Source organism: Balaenoptera musculus, chromosome 1 (assembly GCF_009873245.2).
Source record: "Balaenoptera musculus isolate JJ_BM4_2016_0621 chromosome 1, mBalMus1.pri.v3, whole genome shotgun sequence".
NCBI classification, from domain to species: Eukaryota; Metazoa; Chordata; class Mammalia; order Artiodactyla; family Balaenopteridae; genus Balaenoptera; species Balaenoptera musculus.
The window spans coordinates 24935025-24953044 of record NC_045785.1 but is presented as its reverse complement, the minus strand read 5'-3'; the positions used below and the strand labels follow the sequence as shown (position 1 = coordinate 24953044).

Here is an 18020-nt window from a genome sequence, read left to right as displayed (position 1 = left end):
GCATAAGGAGGATACGTGAAATACTGGTGAAAGGGCAAGATGCAGATGAGCTCAGGGAGGGGGTGTCTAAGCCATGCTAAGTGGGGTTGGGGTGGTTTGGGGGCTCATGGGTCCCTTGCACAGCACCTGGCACATCAGTTACTCTCCACCAGTACTGTCTGATTGAAGAAACCCTGGAGTTGGCTTTGAAACAGCAGTGGGACAGGGGTGGGTGGAACGGAAGGGCATCTGGACCGAGAGCAGCATGTACAAATGCCCAGTGGTCTGTGTGTGTACTGGACATTAGTGAGCAGTGAGGACTCTGGAGTCACCTGGGCACTGGGTGAAGAAGCTGGTGAGGAGGCTGGTGGGGTGGGTCCTGATGGCCTTGAATGCCAGGCCGAGGCCTGGACTTAATTCTTCTGGCACTGGGAGCATGGGGAGGTGGGGGAGGGAGAGGGCTCAGAGAGGCAGGCCCAGCCTGGCCTAGGGGTAGGGGAAGCAGGGGGGGTCCCTTTGCCTGGGTGGCTTGGAGAGGCTGATCTGCAGAGACAGAGGCTCCAGCTTCTGTGGGGCTGTGCCCCCCTTGCCTGCTGGGCACTGGCGCCAGTTCTGCTGATTGGTGGGTTGGATTCCCCCGCCTCAGGCGACGCTGACTCAGCGTCTGAGAGGTGGTTCCCACGGGCCCACGACTCTCTAGGGGCCAAAGGCCATGCCATCCATGCCCCATCTCCAAGTGGGTCAGTGTCCAGGGCCACTGACAATTAGGGCTGAATGGAGGCTAAGATTTCTGGTCCACCTCCCCCCAACCCACCACCTCAGGCAGTCCTTTCTGCTGTCTAACCATATGCCACCCAAACTCTGGCCTGGTTTTCCATGCCCAGAAGTTCCAAGATACATAGTTTTTTTTTGTTTTTCTGTTTTTTAATTTATTTATTTATTTTTGCCTGCGTTGGGTCTTCGTTGCTGCGCGCGGGCTTTCTCTAGTTGCGGCGAGCGGGGGTTACTCTTAGTTGCGGTGCACGAGCTTCTCATTGTGGTGGCTTCTCTTGTTGTGGAGCACGGGCTCTAGGCACGCAGGCTTCAGTAGTTGTGGTTCACGGACTCTGGAGCGCAGGCTCAGTAGTTGTGGCTCACGGGCTTTGTTGCTCTGCGGCATGTGGGATCTTCCCCGTCCAGGGCCAGGGCTCAAACCCGTGTCCCCTGCATTGGCAGGCGGACTCTTAACCACTGGGCCACCAGGGAAGCCCCGATACATAGTTATTAATACTTTGTTTTTATTTTAAAACAGTGAAAAGAAAAATAAATATCTTTGAGGAATAAGAGTACAAGGGTGGGGTGGAGTGGTGGGGCCGGAGAAGGGGGTGTCCTGGCTTCGGTGGTCTTGCTCCTCCCCGGCCAGGCCCTGCCCAGCCCCCGCTGGGAGGTCTGGGGGCTCCGCCAGCCTCGCCGGCCCGCGGCTCCCAAGCCGGGCGCTGCGTCAGCGGAACCCGCGCGAGGATTAGGCCCCTGGGGCCCGGAGCTCCGTCGGGCGGGCGGGGCGGGGGCTGCTGCCCCACAGGAGGCTCTTCCCGGCGTGGTGCCCGCGGCCTCAGTGGTGACCCATGTCCTCCATTCCCACGCGGCCCCAGACGCCCAGCACGAAGCTCTCGATATCGCACTCGTTGGCGCCGCGCACGATGCGGAAGTGGCCCCTCTCTCCCCAGGCTGGGCCCCACGAGTTGGCCGCCGTCTGGGAATGAGGAGGAGCTGTGAGGAGGGGAATCGGAGTGGGGGAGGAGGACAGGAGGCCCGGGGGAAGGTGACAGCGGCCGCAGGGCACGCGGCGCAGGGACTCACCCAGTACTTGAGCGTCCTTCCGTCGGGCAGCGTCTCCTCCCCCCACCTGCGGGGCAGAGCCGGAGAGGGAAGGGCGCTGATTCACCTGCTTTCAGGAGCTCCCGAGCTCCCGCCCGCGGCCTTCCCTGCCCAGGCCCCTGCTGCCTTTGGTGACTTGGGTGCACCCTCAGGACTTGGGCAGCTCTCTGTCCCTCTCTGCATCTCCCTCAGTCTCCACATCTCTAATTCTGTGCACCTGTGCCCGGTGTGGGGACGGTCCCAAAGGGACAACTGGAGGGGGAAGCAGAAAAGGAGGGAAACTGGGCCTCCCCCCTCCAGGGATCCACATCCCAGCGACCAGCTCTCTGGGACCTCACACATCTGCCTGCCCTCCCTCCTCACCTGGCGGGGGATGGGGGACGGGGGGCGGGGTGTGTGTGCAAAGTAAATTTCATTGGTTGGACTATTGAAATCAGTGACTCTAGCATTGCCTCTTATATCAGCTGGGGAAACTGAGGGCTGGGGGAGTGAGTCAGGCAGAGCTGGGACAGGTGCTGAGCTGGGGAGAGGTTGAGCAACTCTTGAATCCTTGTCTATATTTCATTTGGAGTTAGTTTTCCCAGTGTGTAAGGAAGGAAGAGTTCTAAAACACCTTAAAAGGCCCCTAACTCTTGGTGTGACCCAGGGCAAGTACCTCCTCTTTTTGAGTCTCGGTTTCCTCCCCTATGAAATGGAGCTTTGCAGAGAGGTGGTAAGGATTCAAGGCAGACTCAGAGGCCCCAGTGCAAGCCCTGCTGCCCCCAACCCCCCTGCCCACCAAGCCCCTCACCCTGTGATCTTGACCGAATGGGTCCCATGATGGCGGTATTGCTCCGGCCTCCCAAGGCTCACTGGTGTATGGCTGTAGATGCCGCTCTGGTACAGGAAGAAGTCCTCGTGCACCTCCATGAGGGCTGTGGGCAGAGGTCAAAATGGGGCTGGCTCAGCCCATCAGCACAGGCACTGATACCCAAGCCTGGAGATGCATGCCCAGGCCCCGGGGCCTCTGGTACCAAGACTCTAAGTGCCCCCTCCAGGTGCTGCTCCTGGGGAAGGGACATGGTCCCCCCGCTCCTGGCCCCAGTGGACTTGCTGCTCAATGCTGTACGGACCACCTGTGCCTCTGTGCCCAGTCTCAAGCAGGCACAAGCTTCTGGAATCAGGGGGCAGGATGAGGGGCATTTACCTTGGACAGGGCCATTCTCCATCAGCTCCTTCATGATCTCCTTCTCCTGAAGGGTGAGGGGGTGGGGAGGAGAGTATCCATCAGGCGCAAGGCTCAAGCCTTTGGCCAACCTTCCAGCTCTCCTGCCTTTGCCCCCTCACCCAAGTGCAGACTTACGTTGGAGCCGAGGCGGTAGGCAGGAGTGACCTGGTAGATGTCATTGGCATGGACATAGCTACTGGGGCAGCGGGCAGTGGCCTGCCGTTTGCCCCGACCCATGGCCCGACTGTGCATCATGCAGCGGGGTGCGGAGCCAGCCTCGTCCCACCCATGGCCCGAGAACGGGTAGCAGTGGTCAGACACAACCCTGCAGGGGCAGCAGGAGGGAGCGGGGACAGAGTGGGCATGGGGCAGCCTGGCCCAGGCCCTTCCTGCAGGCTTTCCCTTCCTAAGACCCCCGCCTCATGCCCTCTTCCCTACCCCCTTGCTGCTCACCCTCGACGGCGCAGGAACCACCAGGCACCGTCAAGTCGCCCACCGCGGCAACCCTGCTGGTTGTGCGTGTCACAAGACAGCAGGTTCTGGGGCGACAGGACAGGTGCCATGTGCCCCAGAGAATGGATTGAGACTCGATCAGATGCCACGGCTGGTGGGAGGGGAGGTAGAGGGGCCGTCAGGGGCTCAGGCCTTTGCCCTCCTTTCCCACCTGGCCAGCCCCTGCCCTTGAACGTACCTGCCGTGGAGAAGGCCCAGGAGCCTGCACAGTTGCCCTGGTCGAGAGGGTCGTGGATCAGGTTGGGCCACTTCTCAGAGGCCTCGAAGGCTCTGGGCAGCACCTCCCCTGGGCTCAGCACTGTCTGCAAGGAAAAGGTCACTCTGTCTGCCTCCTGCCTCTGCCCCAGACTGCCCCTCAGGGGCCCTAGGCATTGGAGGTGTCCCAAGAGTCCAGGGCCTCGGTGCTTTGTGACCACCTAGAGGGGTGGGATAGGGAGGGTGGGAGGGAGACGCAAGAGGGAAGAGATATGGGGATATATGTATATGCATAGCTGATTCACTTTGTTATACAGCAGAAACTAACACACCACTGTAAAGCAATTATACTCCAATAAAGATGTTTAAAAAAAAAAAAAAAAAGAGCCCAGGGCCTTGTGCAGTTTGATCTTGAGCCCTCTGTTGCTGAGAGAGTCCAGCAACCTCCACGGTGACCCAGAGGAAGACCCCGGCACCATTTAGTGCTTCTCTAGTGTCAGGTGGGGGGTGACTAGTCCTGTTTTACAGGCGAGGCAATTGAAGCCAGGAATAGGGAAGTGGTCGGGCCACTTTCCATCCTCAACCCCTGCCTCTTTCCTCCTCTGCACCTTCTGATCTGCTACATCCTTCTTCCCACCAGGACCTTGGGCTTCAGGCCCCAAAGGGCAGGGGAGGGAAGAAGCAGTAAGGTCCCGTGACTGGGCAGGCTGCCAAGGCAAACAGCAGGAGGCAGAAAATAGCCGGAGGCCCAGGGGAGTAAGGGCAGGGGCAGGGTCTGGTCACCTCAGCCTTGAGCTGAGCTCCCTCTGCAGGGAGGGCCGCGCTGGCCAGTCACCGCCTCCTCCCTGCCGGCCACTGATGGAAGGAGCCTCTGGCATGTGACCCAGCCCTGTCCCGCTGAAGCTCCCCTTCCTCACCCTTTGACTGTTCTGGGTCTGGTTCTCATTTCTTCCTCTGGAGGGTCCCACTGGTGGGAAGGGAGAAACCCCCTCCTCTCTGGGGGTTCTGCTGAGATGGTGTTTGTTTCCGAGAATTGCTGCTCTCTGGCCAAAGCTGGAGGAGTGTCTGTCCCTCCCTTCCCAAAATACCAAGGTGACCTCCTGGCCCTTAGGGCCCTAACCCAGCCATACTGGGACCAATGACATTTTTCCCAAGCCGGAGAGGCCGGAGAAGCTAGGGAGGGTCAGATGCTGGGACCACAAAACTCAGAATCTGAGCATCAGTTCTTGCAGTGCAGCGTATCTTGTTATAGGCAGAAACCTAAGGCCCAGAGAAGGGGAGTCCCTTGTCCAGGGATACACAGCCTATTGGTGGGGGACAGGCTTAGGCCCTTGGAGAAGCAGGGCACAGGGTGCCAGCGTCCCTGAGGTCGTAGGCCAAGAGGAGATGGCAAGATTGTGGGCAGGGATGGACTTACATGAATCTCATTCATATTGGTGACGGAGGAAGACGGGCGGATGGTGCCCAGGCGGTAGCGAATGCCCTCATCCAGGGTCATGCCCCAGAAGGCACTGTGGTTCCCAGCCCGCCACCTGAAAGAGAGGGGATGGAGCTCACAGACCGGCCAAGGCTGGGGGTCCTGGAGGTATGCGCATGTGGGTGGGAGAGAATGCCTACCAGCTAAATGTACACATGAATAAGATCTGAGTGTGGGTGCACCTGGCAGGACATGCATCTCGGGCAGAACGTATGTGTATATGTGTGTGCACGTGCATGTGTGCCCACTCGGGGCATTTTTAGGGCCTCTCACCCATAGTTGCCTTGGTTGATGGCCTTGATCATGTTTTCGTCCACCAGGCATGGCTCCTGGTCACACTCCCACTGCCCTTTCTCCTGGCAGGTGCTGGAAGAACAGGAGGGAAGGAAGAGGTGAGGTGGTGCTGGGCATCCTCGGAAGGGAGGAGGCCTCAGAGGTCAACACGGGCCTGAAATTCTGCATCAGCACCTATGAGAGGACCGCCAGATGATCCCATCCAGCCTGGTGGCTTTAAATGTCAATTTCAAATTTATGATTCTCAAGTTTACATCTGCTTCTCAGATCTCTCCCTAAACTCCAGATTCAAGGATCTTACTGCTACACCACATCACCTCCTGGGTGTCTAACAGGTCACACTCACCACATCCCAAACCAAATTCCTGTTCTCCCCTACTCCCAGGCCTGCGCCTGCCACAGTCCTTGAAAACGGCACTCCATTCCTCTCCTGGAGCGTAGGCCAAAAGCCTGGGAGGCACCCTTGACTCTCTCTCACATGCTAACCCGATTCACTGGCAAATCGTGTTGACTCTACCTTAAAAACACATCCAGAATCCAAACCACGTCTCATTCTTTTCTGCAGCCACCATGGTCCAATCACCTTTCACTTGGATTATGCTGTAGCCTCCTCACTGTTCTCTCCGATTCTGCCCTGTGCCCCCCTCCCCCGCTTCGGTATATTTTTAACACTGCTGCCCGAGCGATCCTGTTAAACCCAAATCATATCATGCCATTCCCCTGCCCAAAACCTGCCACTGGCTTCACATCAAGAATAAGAGCCAAAGTCCTTCCAGTGCCAACAAGGCCCTGCACGATCTGTCCTCCTGTCCCCTCTCTGACCCCCTCTTCCCCGTCCTGGTGCCTGAGGTCCCAGCCAGGCTGGTCCCGGCTGTTGACACCAGCCGTGCTCCTGCCCCAGGGCCTTTGCGCTGTTCTTCCTCCAACATCCTCATGGCCCCTCTCACTTCTTCTAAGTCCTTATTCAAATGTCACCTTCTCAGGGCGGCCTGCCCTGGCCACCCTATCTCAGCGTCCTCCACCCTTCCTACCCTGCTTCCCTGTCTTCTTTTCTCCTCAGCCTGTCATCACTATCTGACGTATTATATCTTTAGTTATTTATATTGTCTATACCTGTTTCCTCACAGAATCTAAGGTCCTTGAGGGCAGGTATTGTTTGATACCTTCAGTGCCTAAAAACAAAACCTAGCACATAGGAGCCACCCAATAGATATTTGTGGAATGAATGAATGAATGAATGGGGCAGTACAGTGAAGTGATTAAGAGCATGGATTCTGAATTGAATCCAGGGTTCAGAGTCTAGCTGACTAGTCATGTGACCTTAGGTAAGTTATTTTAAACTCTCCCTCAATGTTGTCTGTAAAATGAGGATAATAATAGTACCACCTTCCAGGGATTAAAAGGCAAGCTTGCAAAGTACTCAGCCCAGGGCCTGGCCCATGTGATGTGCTCAAGAATTGTTATCTTCCATTATTGTTCTCATTACAGGAACCCCAACTCCCCACCCCCTTGAGTTTCAGACTCATATCCAGCTGGCCTCCTGACAGCTCCTCTGGGTGTGTGAAAGGCATCTCAGAATGGCCCAACTATCTTCCCCCAAACCTGTTCCTCCCTTAACATCCTCAACTCAGAAAACGGCACCTTATCTACCCAGTTGTTCAAGCCAGAACTCCGTGTGGTCCGTGGTGTCTCCCCTACCGCCTGCCCCTCACCCATACCCACTTACCACCAGCCTGCCCTATCAGCTGGTCATGAAAGACTCCGAATCCACCTGTCTCTCACCCCTCCACCACCATCACCCTACTCTGGCCCCTTATCCCCTCTCACCTGGACCCCAGCAGTGGCTTCCTAACCAGGCTCCCTGCTTCGTTGTGATTCCCTCCGCCCAATACACACACCCCTCTCTTAAAGCCAGAGAGATCTTTGAACAACACAAATCAGACTGTGTGCTCCCTAAGTGGCTGCGCACGACACTTTGAGCAAAATGCAAAATCCTTGGCGCAGCTTATGAGACCCATGGGACGTGGCCTGCCCCTCCTCGGGGCCTCTCTCCCCATTTCAAAGCTCCAGCTGCAATGAGCTCGGTCCCACCTCCTGGCCGTTCCGCAAGCCATTTTCCCCCATGTTCCCTCCTCCTGGGCCTGGGCCACTCATGCTCTCATCTCCCTGGTATCTGCATAAATATCCCTTCCTGAGTAGCCTTCCCTCGCCCCCACCCCACTCTAAACTAGGGTCCCCCATTAACCTCTTTTCCCCCCATCACACCTGTAAGGTTGTAATGACAGGTTTGTTATTTGTGTCACCATTAGACTAGAGGCTCCAGTGCAGGGACAAGGACTGTCTGCCGCATTCTGGCTGCATCTCCTTGGCCCAGCACAGCACCTGGCACGTAGTAGGTCTCTAATAGGTGTCGACTGAACAGTTGAATTCTATGAATTCTACAGTGCTTTTACAAGCTCATAACTCTGCTATGACAAGATGCTAAACTGCATCCTTTCAAGCCTGCCCAAGGCTCCCGCCTCCCTTGTTGCCTTTTAAGGAGCCTCAAGGGGACGAAGACCCAGTATGGCTGGGATCTCCAGCCCCAGGAGCTGTGGGGGCACTTTCAGGGAGGCTTTCATCCTTCCCTTCCCCCTCTGACTCTGGAAAGCATCCTCGAGGGCTCACAGAGCCTGGGAGGCCCACAGACACTGTCCCACACCCTCCCTCAGGTGTCAAGTGCAGGGAACACAGCCAGAACTGGCCTGGGAGGGCAGTGGCTTGGTCAGTCCTTTCCTGCCACCTCCCCCTTTGCCCCCCAGGGCTGTCCAAGCAGGTCTAGGCAGGACTGGTGGCAGCAGGTCCCAGCATTCCAGAGGGGGCCTGGGTGGCCAGGCCCTAGGGAAGGGACCGAGAGAGAGTGTTAACCCCTCCATGTCCAGAGGCATCCTATCAGTAGCAGCAGAATCATGCAAGCACGCTCCATCTTTTGAAACACACACACAGGTCACACACACTCAAAGCGTGCACACACACACACGCTCTCTCACCCAGACACACGCTAAAATGCACGAGTCCCCACTCTCACTGTGACCCAGGCACCCCTCACGCCAGTGAGGCAATGGAAACAGCTTACGCGTAATGCATTCCAAAAAGTTTCCTCCTCCCTGGGGCCCTCTCAGTCCCAGGGCATGGGGTGGAGTGGGTGCAGGGCCTCCTCCTCTAAGTCTTAGGGTCCCCATTGTTTCCATTAAGGCATTCAAGGCTTCGCACCTCCCATCTCAGGCCTCAGATTAAGGTCGAGGGGCACCCCAACCCCTTCATTCTCCTACTGGGAATGGTGGGGAGGGTTGGGGGAGGAGGAGGGGCCACATTCCAGGGAAGGCCCTGCTGCAGTCTGGCTGGCTGCCAGCTCAGCCATCCCTGACCCTCATCCGGTCCAGGGCAACGGATGCTGCAGTCAGAGGTTTCCTTCCTGGCGCCCCCTTCTTGGACTCGCCCGTGACAGGGAGAGAGGTTGGGAGGCGCAGTAGCCTAGCCCCAGGCAGGAGGGGCTGCACCTGGAGCTGGGCATCCATGGTTGACTGCTCCTGGGGACTGCTGGTGGAATGCTGGTATAGAAGTTGACATGGTCCGTGTAAAAACTCCCACGTTACAGATGAGGAAACTGAGGCTCAGAAAAGGGAAAGGCCTTGCCCCCGGCAAGGGAGTGACAGGGATAGGATTTGAGCCAAGTCGGTTCCACAAAGCCCACAAGGCAAGCCCCCAACACTCACCAACGGTTACAGTTGTCCCAGTAGGTTCCCAAGACTGGATAGATGCGACCCCTGTGCATACATCCTGGTGGGAGGAAAGTCAGAAAGAGAAGTGGAGCCAAGACCAGAGACGATGGGTTGAGATGGCCAGGTCCTCAGAGGTCAGGTGTCCCGAATCCTCCCAAACACACACACTCACACACATCAGCCCTCACTGAAACTAAAGCCAAGCTATAACTGAAGACATCTCCTACAGGGTCACACACCAACTGCTACTTGGGAAGTTCTTCAGCGACTTCAGCCCGGATCCCTCTCGCTTTGCTTGGATGCCAGCCACAACATTCCTTAGATCCTATGCCATTTAAATGAATTGGGGTTTGCAGATGGGGAGTGGGAGGAGTATGGGGAAGCCAAAGCCCAGAGAAGGTAAGTGACACCCCTAAGATGACACAGCACTTTGGAGTGACAGCCCAGGTATGCAGTCTCACACCCGCAGCCCCATGGAATTGTGGGAAAGAATTCAAGTGACTCTCCTCTTGCATAAGGGCGAGTGGATGGTGGTGAGAGCTGAGAGCAGGAACAGACTTAATCCACCTCCCAGGTGTGACCAGCCATCTCAGGGGTAGAGAATCCTGAGCAAAGGCAGAGGAATTGTTAAGATGATGCTGACCAACCCCTGTGTGCTTTATCAGTCTGAGGGTGAGTCAGCAGGTGGGGCCAGCACCTTCGAAGTCCAGAATATGGAGACAGGCAGGACTGGGAGAAAGGGCAGGAGGCTGCCCTCCTCCTGGGCCAACTTAAAATCCCACAGACCGAGGCTCTTCTTTTTCCATCTTACTGGAGAGATTCAAGTTAGACCAGAGTGGGGACTTCCCAGAAGCGCAGAGAGAGGGGCGGGGTCTCTTTCCCAGATTCTACAAAGCCTCCCCCTGGAAATGTCAATGCATCAGCCTTGCTGCTGAGCCTTGCTGAGTTTGGGCTTGACAAAGCGACCCACCCCTGGCCGTCTGGTGCCCACCTTGGATGGGGGGAAAGGGGGGTGGCACGCCGAGGCAGAAGTCCCAGAAGTCAGGGCAGCAGTCGGAGACGGTGCGGTTGCAGAAGAGATCACAGTAACAGGTAGCACCCAGGTAGGGCAGGGCGCAGTCATCGGCGCGGCCGCGGCAGCACAGGTCCTGCTCCTGGCAGTACCGGCCACCCGCATCCCGGATGCCCCGCAGGTGCAGAGCCGGTGCTAGCTCCCGGCGCCCACGACCCCGCTGGGCACCCAGGGCCAACTCGCCAGCCAGCAGCAGCAACAGCAGCAGCCCCAGTGGACATCGCCACATGATGCCTCCTGGGCCCAGGGAGGGCAGAGTTCAGGGGTCAGAAGTGGTGGGCAACAGAGATTCCCTGGCACCCCAGGGACTGATCTCCCAGCTTCCTGGGGCTGTGAGTCCAAGGGGTTCCATCAGGGACCCTGATTCCTGTGTCCCCAGGCAGGACAGGGGCGAGGAGCCACAGTTTATGTGCCCTGGCTTACAGGGGGAAGGGGCTTAGGCAAGAAATGGAGCCCCTCCCTGACCTGCCGGGGGACCTTCAAGGACAGGAGGTGGGGATGGTGTTATTCTTGGTGCTCCCCACTCAACACCCATGCTTCGCACCCGGGGTCTCCTCCTGTTCTGGATCCCTGTGCTTCCCTCAGCCTCCGTCCTTGATGGGGGTCCCTGGCTTTGTGCCCTCATGTGTCCCTCTCTCTGTGCCCCTCTGCCCCCCTCCACTCTCCCTCTCTGCCACCTGTCTTCGTCCCTCCACCTGGCCCCTCATGCTCTCTGTTCCTTCTGTCTACACCGTCTCCCCTCTGAGCAGGGGAGCGTCCCTACCTGGTGAGGTGTGTGGGCTGAACCCGGCTGCCCTACTCGCCTCCGCCTTCCCGCTCCAGCGACCGCCGGACACTCAAAGTCAAGTGAGGAACGCGGGGCGGGATCGCTTTTTGTACCGCCCCGCCCTGCGCGCCGCCCCCGCCCCGGCGGCGGGAGGGAGGGGCCCCGACTCTTTTGCACCTGGAAGAGCCCCGCCGTAACTCCGAAATTGGGACTAGTGAGAGGGACCGTGAGCACGTGACTGACCTTGCTGGGTCTCCGGTGGAAGCCGTTCCCTTAGGGGCGGAACTCCAACCGAAGCAGAAACAACTGTGGTGTGACACTGGTAAGGACTGCCCAGTGGGCTTCGCCGTGGGGCTGAGGGGCTCGCGCGGACAAGGGAAGATAGGGGGCAGCGGAGCTCCGAGTTTGGGACCTAAGTTTGGGAAATGATGGGGAGAGTGTGGGCGGCAAAAATCTCTAAGCCCCCCGTGACCCCTCAGTAATAAATACAGCCATGCACACCCCTCTTCACAGTGCCCCCCCCCCCCCCGAGGCTTGGAGCCGCCCCAAGCCGCCTCCGTTCCCAGGAATGACTGGAATCTGGAGGAGGAGGATTTAGGACCCTTGGGCTGCTCATCCTCCCGAGGGGGTGGGGTGGGTGTGGTGTGGGAGCTGCCTCCCTGCCCTGAGACCCCTCTTTGGGTCCGCCCTCCCCACTCAGTTCCGGCACCTCGCCAAACACTGCTCCCTCTATCAACCCCTCCAGGGGGCATCCTGCTCGGCACCTGTCCCCCATCCAGGGTCCAAAGGATGAGCCCTGCCAGCTGGCGCCCCCTGCAGAGCCCCCCGCTTCCTGCCCTGGTTATAAAGCCTGCCTTTGCCCAGGCTGGCCTGGGCCCCAAACAATGGGGCTTCTGTCCCGCCAGGCCTGCCCATCACCTTTTACCTCCCCACTGCGCAATCCCCTCTCTTCCAACAGTTTGGGTCCGGGCCAGAGGATTCTAACAGCGGGAGGATGAAAGAGACTCCACCTGGACAGATCCCCCCATCCCTGGCCTGAGCCTCTCAGCCGCCCCTAGGTGAGGGAAGCTTCAAGTATCGGGGATTCCCTTTGCCCTCTCTCTGACCTCCCTGCACCCCTCCCCCAGCCTTGGGGCATCCTCAGCTGGCCAGCCCCAGGGGGAGGGGAGGGACCAGGACAACGGGCATCTGTGACTGGGTTGACTGGGTTACCCCCTGCCAGGGGGTACTGGGCAGGGAGTCAACAAGGGAATCCTGCCCTGGGTGCGCATGCGGAGGATGGAGGAGTAATGTCCTGGAGCCCCAGCGTTGGTGGGAACACTCACAGGCGCTGGCCATCTGCTCCGTGCAGGGACCCCGGAGGACAGAACCTAGATGAGACACTTGAGGCTCAGAAGGACAGAGTTGCCCAAGGGCACACAGCCAGAATGCAGGCTCCCTACCTACCACCACTCCACTCCTTTCCCCCGTCACCCTTAGTCACCCACTGCAGGTCTCAACACCCTCCTGGTCGGGAAGTCCCTTTCCATGTCTAACCTCCATTCATCTTACTGCAAGGTGGGCCCCTCGTATTGGGAAGGAGATGGAGGCTGCCTTCAGAAGAGTTCATGCCCAGAGAACCCACTTTTATGAGTCAGTTTCAGTGTGGTTCTGGGGCTCGGGCCTGGCCCAGGGGCGTCTGGCCTGTTCTTTGCCCCAAATCACCCCCTGTAGGCCACCCATGTTGTCAGTGTTGTACGTGTATCTGAGTCTGTGAGGTGTTTCTGCTTGAGTGTGTGAGTCTGCTTGTCTCTCTGTTACCTGTCTGTTATGTGCCTGCCTATTTGTCTGGATGTTGCCTCTGTGTGGTCATGGGTTTGTCTGTCTTGTCCATCAGTGTACTGTTTGCCTGTATTTGTGTGCTTGTTGGCTTGTGTGTCGCTGTGTATAGCCGTGTGACTGTCCCTGTCTGTGTCTGCCTAGCTACTAGGTGCCTGTCTTGCTAGGAGTCTGTGTGTCTGTGTAGGTGTCTGTTTGTGTCTGTTCACGGGTTTTAGTTATCTGCCTGTCCTTGCCTGCCTGTCTGTCCATGCATAGGAGACAGGAACACAGAGCAGGGAAAGAGAGCAGAGCCAAAAGCATGGCTCCAAGGTCCCTCGTCATTACTGAGCTTGGCACTGAGCCCGCCCCAGTGGAATCTTGTGACTCACTGGGTTCCTTGGCCAAAGAGGAAAGGAAAAGGGCAGGGCTCTGGGGGAGGGGCTGGAAACCCACTTTCCTTTTCCATGGCCCCTCTCCTTCCTGGTGACTCATTCTCTGTCTTTATTCTTGTCCGAGGGCCTAGGGCAGAGCAACAGGTGAGGAGATAGCAGCAGGCCTTACCCTCTGAGCCCTTTGGATTCCTGGGAGGCAGGTGGCCTGGGGCTCCGCAGTGACTCTGACCTCCCTCACTTGTGACCCTGGGCAGACACTGCCTCTCTCTGGGCCTTGGTTTCCCTTCTATACTCAGATGCTACCCCTCCTCCACCTCCCCCTTCCCCAGCTGCTCTGGGTGCTCAGAATGGACCATTCTCCTCTGGAGGCTGAGCAGGGCCTCCTGGGAAGACAAAGACCCATTGTACTCTGCTCAACCCAGGTCTGCGGCCGACTACCCACCACCTGAGGCATGGGGGCTCAGATGTTTGGGTCCCAAATGGCACCACAGCTAGGGCTGGGGGTCCCTTGTGGGCCCCTGTGGTCAGCTGGACACATCCAGAGCTTGGAGCAGTGATACCTGGAGCTGAGTCTGAGATCCAGGCCAGGCCTAATGTTGTCCGTGTTGGGCCCTGTCGTGACATGTCGGGCTTCCTGGGGCCTGTTGGACTGTGTTATCAAAGCACTGCCCGCAGGGCTGTGTGGCAAAGTGTTGCGCTGCCGTAGCATGCTGGAGCTTGTGGGAGATGAGATTCGGGGCCATGTGGAAGTCTGTTGTACTGAGCCGTGGAATGCTTTCCTGTTTGATTTTTCTCATTCATTCCACAAGTATTTATTGAGCATTTACTATGTGCCAGGCTCTGTGCTAGATGCTGAGTGTTATGAAGCCGTGCACATGGCGTGGGAACCTGCAGTCATGTGATGGTCAAGGGGGTCTCAGAGAGGAGATGGCATTTGAGCTGAGGCTGAAGGATGAGAAGGAGGCAGCCCTTCCTAGAGGGTGTTCCAGGAAGCCGGGCCAGCATGAGCAACAGCCCTGAGGCCGGGCACAAGTTGGTCTGTTTGAGACACAGAAGGAAGCCCAGAGTGGCCACTCTACAGTGAACGAGGGGGGCAGAGGAGCAACATGAGGCTGGGAGGTGGGCTGCGTGGGCTGTAGTTAGGAGCTTGAATTGTCTTCTGAGCACTAAAGAGATTTCAACATGGCAGTGAAATTATCTGATTCACATGTGCAAAAACCCACTCTGCCTGCTCTGTAGAGAACAGATGACTACAAGGTAAGAGTGGAATCAGGGGGCCCAGGTAGGAGGCGATGGTGTGACCCAGGCTAGAAATGCTGAGGCCTGAACGAGGCTGGGGGCCGTGAGGATCATGAGAAGCAGGCTTGTTGGGGACCTATTGTGGACTTGCTGGAGGGTCAGAGGTGATGGGTGAGAGAGGGGAGGAATTGAGGAGGACTTCCGGGTTTCTACCTGATGGGTTGAGGATGGTCCCAAATTCTCTGCTGTTCCCCTTCCTGGAGCCTGGGGAGGCTTGGGGACCACTTGGACCCACAGAGACTGTGTGACCTAGGCTGGTTTCCAGCTCAGACTGGAAAAGCGGGAGGACAGAGCCTGGGGACACTCCTATATCAGGAGCTGGGCAGAGAGGAGGAGAGGGTACAGTAGGCTGAGCAGGAGCGGTCAGGGAGGAAAGGGGAGTCCAGGTGAGAGAGCTGTCGGGAAGCCAAGGGAAGAGAGTGCTTCAAGACCTAGGAGGAGGAGCTGCCCGTGTGGAATGCTGCTGAAAGGTCGAGTAAGCTGAGGACAGAGACGTGTCCACCAGATGTGGCAGCAAGGACCTCGGGGCAACCTTGACGGAGCAGTCTCAGTGGAAGAATCAGGATGGAAGCTGATTGGCAGGGGTGGAACTGCAATTAGGAGCCAATGAACCAGAGAGAACAACCACTGGCAACTTTTTAGAACATTTTAATGCAAAGGGAAGCTGAGAAATGGGGCTTTGGCTGGAAGGAAATAAGGAGGGTGAAGGGACAGTTTTGTCCAAATATGGATACTATAACATCGTATCTCTATGCTGATGGCAAGGAGCTGGGGAGGAACTGATGATACAGAGAGAGGGGATTTCTCAGGATCAAAGTCCTTCCTAAAGTAAGAGGGAGGGGACCCGGAGCACAGGAGGAGAGAGCTGGCCTTTGATAGGAGCAGGGACAATCGTCTGAGAGGCAGAAGAAGAGGAGGTGGATTTGTAGAATCAGCCACGCAAAGCTGAGGGAACCTCCTCTGATGGTTTCTATTTTGCCAATGGAGTGGAAGCAAGTTGCAGCCAAAGTGAGACAGGAAAAGAAGAGGGGACGGAGGATCAAGGATTAAATGTGAAATAGTTATCAGAATCAAGCCCACTAAAGAAACAGAGTAGGATTTCCGGCAGTACGGAGTGACCATTCGAAGTTGCTGACCATGAATTTGTAATGACCCTGGCCGGCCAGTCTGTTTGCTAGTGTGTTTTCTGCCATACACGGCAAGTGCCAAACGCGGGCCTTTTCCCAGGTAATCCTATTAAATCAATTGGCAGATGGGAAAGTCAAGACTCAGAAAGACTTTCTGGCTTGCCCAAGGTCACACAGCTGATAGGGGCAGAGCAGGACCTTGAGCCCAATCCCTGAAGCCTCTGCAGATGCTAAAACTATCCAAGGACTAAGTTGACTCTCACAGCCGGTAGTGTTCATGGTCGTCAGCTATGGGTGCAAGTGGGGAAATGCAGAAAAGAGAAACAGAGCTTTCCTCTTTCTGTTATATTTCTGTATATTGGTGCTGGGGCCAGTTGAGTACAAAGCGCCCCGAGTGCTGCTTCCTTGCAAAGTCTATTTGCTGAGTAACAACACCATTTCTTCATCTCTATCTTTATCTAAATGACTAGCTTCTTTCAACCCTCGGCCAGGAGTGCGGAGATTTTTGGGGGGATTAACGGCTCCCCCTCATCTCTTAATTATCTGCCCTCCTTCAATTCAGCATTACTTTCACTAAAGAGAGCTCCCCAGGGAACAGTAAGTTTGGTGTTATCATCAGCAAACATCTTAGAAAGTGGGTTCTGTCTTCCGGTGCCTATTTACAGAAACATTTCCACACCTTGCTTGGTGTTTCCAGGAATTCCTGATTTTCCCGGCCAGGAATATTAATAAATGGGTCTTGAAAAGTACAAGAGGCTCTTCGTGGCTGCAAGCACATTGAACACTTTTGCCTTTTAATCCCTAAGCAGAAAGTAATAAAGCCCTAAAGGTTGGGTAAAAACCCAATCTGATAGAAAGAGTCACTTTTAAGAGCTAGGTTCTCAGGGGGAAACGCTGTGATGTGACCCTAGTGGTTGTAATAGGTTGAATGGAGCCCCCCCAAAAGATATGTCCAAGTCTTAATTCCTAAAACCTGTGGCTGTAACCTTATTTGGAAACAGAGTCTGCAGATAAAGATCTTGAGATGAGATCATCCTGAATATCTTGGGGAGGGGGCAGTTGGAGGTGTGTGCTAAATCTACTGACAAATGTCCTTATGAGAGACACACAGAGGAAGAGGAGGAAGCCGAAGCCATGTGACTATGGATGCAGAGATTGGAGTGATGCGGCCACAAGCCAAGGGACATGTGGAGCCACCAAAAGCTGGAGGAGGCAAGAAGCAGATTCTCCCCTTGAGCCTCCAGAGAGAGAATGGCCCTGCTGACACCTTGATTTTGAACTTCTGGCCTCCAGACCATGAGAAAATACATTTCCATTTTAAGCAGTCAAATCTGTGGCAGTTTGTTCCAGCAGCCCCAAGAAACTAATATAGTGGTCTTCCCTTTCTAGGCTCTGTGAGACCTGAGATCTGTGGGTCAATCAGAATGGGCCAAATTCAAGTCTGTTTGCGGACGGAACCAGCACCAAGCAGCTCGTACTGGCAAAAGCAGAACAAACGGGCTTAGACAGAATTGACTTATCAAGAAGTGGTCAAAGACTCATTGGCAGTGATACAGCCTAACATCAAGGTTCAGAGCACAGACTTAGCAGCCAGATGGCGTAGGTTCAAATCCCGGCTCCACTTCTCAGGGACCAGGAAACCTGGGGCAGTTTTCTGAAGCTCTCTGTGCCTCAGTTTATCCACATGTAAAATGAAGACACTAATAGCCGTCCCCACCTGCAGAGTAGTTGTAAGAATTATAGGACTTAACGTAAAGCCCTTGGAATTGACTGTGCCGACATATCACAGGTGCAATATGAGTGTCTGCTATTATTAAAATAACCCAAATCAAAACAGCCACAAATGAGCTCAGAATAGTCAAATAGATGCAAATGTGCTTACACCTACATATAGTGAGTCAAACCAGTTAAAACTAGCTGAAACTAATGTAAACCTGCTCAAACCTCTTGGGTCAACCCGTACAAAAACCAGATTAAAGCAGTCAAATAGGATTAGAGCAGGTCTGGAATCTGTACATGCGTTTGCACATGCGAAGGGTCTCTGTTCTCTGTGTGTGTCAGTTTGGACGGTAACAAACAGCCCCACACATCTCCCAGGGGTGCGAGTGATGCATAGGCAGAGGCCATGGAAGTAAGTCCACATCTAAGAGAGACCAGGACGTATTTCCCTGTCGGAAGCACAACCAACATCTGCTGAAAGAAACACTCAAATTACTTATCCTAGGTCAAGCCTCAAATGTTCGGAACCAACCTCACGTTAATTAGACAGAAGATGGGATAT

At 55.9% G+C, this 18020-nt stretch overlaps 1 protein-coding gene across 5 annotated transcripts; it reads right to left on the bottom strand.

Annotated features, from left to right (window-relative positions):
* Positions 1–1223: 1223 nt before the first annotated feature.
* TINAGL1 (tubulointerstitial nephritis antigen like 1) lies at positions 1224–11201 on the bottom strand. 5 transcript variants are annotated; one of them, XM_036862338.1, is made up of 12 exons: positions 11119–11198; positions 10275–10592; positions 9278–9341; positions 5502–5594; positions 5169–5283; positions 3735–3972; positions 3497–3647; positions 3179–3368; positions 3023–3068; positions 2627–2750; positions 1819–1864; positions 1427–1711 (listed from the first exon to the last, which is right to left on the bottom strand). In XM_036862338.1, exons 2-12 carry the CDS (start codon positions 10582–10584, stop codon positions 1571–1573), a joined length of 1518 nt encoding a protein of 505 aa, XP_036718233.1. In that variant the 5' UTR covers positions 10585–10592; positions 11119–11198; the 3' UTR covers positions 1427–1570. The 5 variants fall into 5 exon arrangements, with proteins under 5 accessions (XP_036718263.1, XP_036718225.1, XP_036718244.1 ...); XM_036862358.1 differs by lacking the exon at positions 11119–11198 and having other exon boundaries at positions 1571–1711; positions 3735–3858; positions 10275–10584; XM_036862330.1 differs by lacking the exons at positions 3023–3068; positions 3179–3368 and having other exon boundaries at positions 1225–1711; positions 11119–11201.
* Positions 11202–18020: the final 6819 nt, after the last annotated feature.

Bases quoted from the DNA above. Each gene is read 5' to 3' on its own strand.
- TINAGL1 (XM_036862330.1), bottom strand. From the start codon at position 10,584: ATGTGGCGATGTCCACTGGGGCTGCTGCTGTTGCTGCTGCTGGCTGGC. The intron at 3,973-5,168 runs GTAAGTCCATCC...CCACCCCTCTAG, and splicing joins CCAATATGAATGAGATTCAT to GTGGTCACAAAGCACCGAGG. The intron at 1,712-1,818 runs GTGAGTCCCTGC...CCTCATTCCCAG, and splicing joins GAAGGACGCTCAAGTACTGG to ACGGCGGCCAACTCGTGGGG.